Genomic DNA, 3,396 nt, shown 5'->3' on the forward strand with positions numbered 1-3,396 from the left:
CGGCTGGCGGGGCGGGGAGCGGCTGGGCCCGCCCACCGCCCGGGGAGCGGCCGCCGCCGCGGGGCCGCAGCGCCGCCGCCGGCCGCCATCGCGGGGGCTGCGGGAGGAGAGCGGCCGGGGGACCCCCCGCGTGGGCCCGGGGGAGCCCGGCCCGAACCCATCCCGCGGCCCTGGGGCTGAGCCGCCTCCCGCAGCGGCACGGCCCGGGATGAGCCCCACGGGGAAGCCCGGCTGGAGCTGCTTGTCCTGCCCCGGTTCACTGGCCGCAGGCGGCGGGGGCTGTTCCCCGGCTGGCACCGGGCGCCGATGGCCTCACCGGGCGCCGGCGCTGCCCGGTGCCCCCTTCCCCCGCCGCCGGAGCGGTGCGGGGCCGAGGGGCAGCCCTGCCCGCTCCCCCAGCGGAGCTGCCCTCGTCCCGCCGCTCTCGCTGTCACGGCCACGCCGGCTCCCGCAGGTGCCCGCCGTGCGGTGAAGGCGCGGGCAGCTCTTCCCCCGCGCCCCATCCTGCCCCCGTGTCCCGCAGCCCTGCTTGGAGCAGCGCAATGAGCCGGCGCTGGGCTGCGCCGTTCCCGCCGGGACCGGCAGGTCCCGGTGTGTCGCCTCCCCTGCCCAGCCCGGAGGGCGGTGGGGCAGGACGGGCTCCCGCTGCTCCCTGACCCCGGGATCCCCGGGCGCTCGTGGCTGCGGCCCGTCCGGGCCTGCTCCGGGCCGGCAGCGCTGGGGCCGGGGCCGCCGCGGATATTTTTATCGCGTGCCCCGGCCAGTCCTTAACAGGCGGTTCCGTGACGGGGAGCCGAGGCGAACCGAGGCAGCGCCGGCAGCTGCTGACCGCCCCGCCCGGGAGGAGGCCGCAGCCCGGGCCGGGGGCCGCTGTGACCCACCGGGGCTGGCCCGTGTGCCCGGCACGGCTGGGCCTGCCCCTGGGCAGGGCACCCGCCGGGACCCGCCCCTGAGGGACGCGCGGAGCCCCGGGCCGGGGGTCCCGGGGAGGCCGCGGGGCCCGAGCCCCGGCGGGGACCACAACTCCCGGCGCCCCCCGCGCGGCGCCGCCCGCCCCGCCCCCCGTGACGCGCGCGGTCTCCATGGCGACACCGTGACGTTCCGGGCGGGGTCAGAGGTCGCGGCGGCGGCGCCGGTGTTTGGGCAGCGGAGCCGCGTCCCGGCCCCGGTCATGGCGGCCCGGCGGCTCCGCGGGGCCCTGCAGCTCGGGGCGCGGCGGGGGCTGCGGGCCGCGGCGGCCCCGCCCGGCAGGTAAGAGCCCGCGGCGCGGCGGCACCGGGCGGCGGCACCGGGCAGGGCCGCGGGGCGGGGACGGGGCGGGCCCCGGGGACGATCGGGGACGGGGGCGCCGAGCAGGACTGGGAATGACCCCCCGTGAGCCGATCGGGCTGTGATCCGGGCCTCCCGCGGTCCCGGGGCGACCTTGGGGACACCGAGGGGACACTACGGGGACGGGACGGGGCGGCCCGTGGCCACGGGGGGTCTGTGGCCCCGCAGAGCCCCCGATTCGGGGCCAGCAGGGGGGGACTCGGTGCCTGCTGGGGGGCCGGGGCCTCGGCTGAGACCTGACCTTGGAGCAGAGGGTGGGGGGCGAGTGCCCCTCCCGGCGGACCGGGGGGCCTGTGCCGGGAACGAGCCGGGCCGGTGCCAGCCCCTCTCCTGGGGTCAGGAGGGACGTCGGTCACACCGGCGGGCCGGGCGCCAGCGTCACCATCTGCTCGGGTCACCCTGGCCGTGTCCCCACCAGCGCTGACCTCTGTGCCGGGCCGGTGTCCCTCGGGTCAGCCCGGGACAGCACCGGGCGCCGGGGGACGGGGCGGCTCTCGGGACCCCCGGGCAGGGGCCGCAGCGTCCTGCCCGGTCACGGAACACGAACGGCACCGAGCGCCGCCGGGCAAGGAGGGGGACGATGGCTCTGGGGTCCCGGCCGTGCCTGCGGGGTCCCGGGACTCCCGGTGCCGCTCGGCCACCCCCAGGGGTCACACGGCTCAACCACACCCACCGGTGTGACCCCCCCGTGCCCTCCCTGGTTATTCCAGGAGCTCGGGGGCTGCCAAGTGCCCCGGGTGACTCCTCCTGGCGCGGGAGCATCCCGGGAGCAGCGGGACCTGGAGCGGAGCCGGGGGGACCGGCTCGAGGCGCAGCTAAAAATACCCGGCCCGGCCCCCTCCCCCCTGGGCCACCCGGGACCCCCAGGGAGTGGCCCGTGTTGTCCTTTCCCACTGGCACCTGAGGGATGGGGCTGGGGAGGGGGACACGGAGCAGGTCCCAGCGCTGGGGGGGCAGCAGGGGGGTGAGGGGCAGTTGTCCCTGCTCTCCTGGCTGGGATTAGGTGTCCCCAGGTCAGGTTTCCCGGCCTTTCTCCTCTTGGCTGCAGCAGCTCTGGGATGAGCCCTCAGCCCCCCCCAGGCGGGGCTGGGCCTGGACAGGGGGGGCCCATTCCATCCCCACCCCCCCCACACACTGTGGGGCCAATTCCCAGCCCAGGAGGAACAGGGGCAGCTCTGGAAGAGGCCCCCCCCCCTTGTCACCATCCTGGGGGTGGCTCTGATGCTGGTTCCCCCCCCACCATTACCTCACTTGTCCCCCCCAGGCACACAGTGCTCTACGGCCTCCAGCTCAGCCACCTGGGGCGCAGCACGAGGGGGGACCCCCAGATCCAGCCCAGTCGGACCTTCCTGAACCTCACCAACAAGAGGAAGGAATACTCGGAGCGGCGCATCATTGGGTGGGTGTTTTGCGGGGCACTGGAGCAGGTCCCCCAGGGCCCCGTGGCACCTGCTCCTAAACCTTCCTTCCCCCCCAGGTACTCCATGCAGGAGATGTACGACGTGGTGGCCAACGTGGAGGACTACAAGAACTTCGTGCCCTGGTGCAAGAAGTCTGTGGTGGTCTCCAAGCGCACGGGGCACGTCAAGGCCCAGCTGGAGGTGGGATTCCCGCCCGTGCTGGAACGTTACACCTCCATCGTCACCCTGGTCCGCCCACACCTTGTCAAGGTGAGTGCAGACCCCACCTGGGGGGGGGGGGTTGGACCCCCCCAGCTGGCTCCTGGACCCCCCTGAGCAGCTGCTCCCCTCCCACCCCAGGCTGTCTGCACCGACGGGCGCCTCTTCAACCACTTGGAGACCAACTGGCGCTTCAGCCCCGGCATCCCCGGCTACCCCCGCACCAGCACCGTGGACTTCTCGGTAAGAGGCTGTGCTGGGGGGGCTGCCCCTCACCCAAGCTGACCCTCCTCAGAGTCACAGAATCCCTCTGGTTAGAAAAGACCTCTAAGATCCTCAAGGCCAGTCATAACCCAACTCTACCAACACCAGTGGTTAAACCGTGCTCCTCAGCACCACATCCAAACATCTCTTCAACACTTCCAGGGATGGAGCCGCAACTGCCTCC

General features: G+C 74.6%; 1 protein-coding gene across 1 annotated transcript; it reads left to right on the plus strand.

Annotated features, from left to right (window-relative positions):
• Positions 1–306: 306 nt before the first annotated feature.
• COQ10A (coenzyme Q10A) lies at positions 307–3,248 on the plus strand. The gene is made up of 5 exons (XM_051641374.1): positions 307–468; positions 524–1,251; positions 2,594–2,728; positions 2,807–2,999; positions 3,090–3,248. The coding sequence occupies exons 1-5, from the start codon at positions 307–309 to the stop codon at positions 3,231–3,233; spliced, it is 1,362 nt and encodes a 453-aa protein (XP_051497334.1). The 3' UTR covers positions 3,234–3,248.
• Positions 3,249–3,396: the final 148 nt, after the last annotated feature.

Source organism: Apus apus, chromosome 28 (genome assembly GCF_020740795.1).
Source record: "Apus apus isolate bApuApu2 chromosome 28, bApuApu2.pri.cur, whole genome shotgun sequence".
NCBI lineage: Eukaryota > Metazoa > Chordata > Aves > Apodiformes > Apodidae > Apus > Apus apus.

Bases quoted from the DNA above. Each gene is read 5' to 3' on its own strand.
- COQ10A (XM_051641374.1), top strand. From the start codon at position 307: ATGGCCTCACCGGGCGCCGGCGCTGCCCGGTGCCCCCTTCCCCCGCCG. The intron at 1,252-2,593 runs GTAAGAGCCCGC...TGTCCCCCCCAG, and splicing joins GCGGCGGCCCCGCCCGGCAG to GCACACAGTGCTCTACGGCC. The intron at 2,729-2,806 runs GTGGGTGTTTTG...CTTCCCCCCCAG, and splicing joins TCGGAGCGGCGCATCATTGG to GTACTCCATGCAGGAGATGT.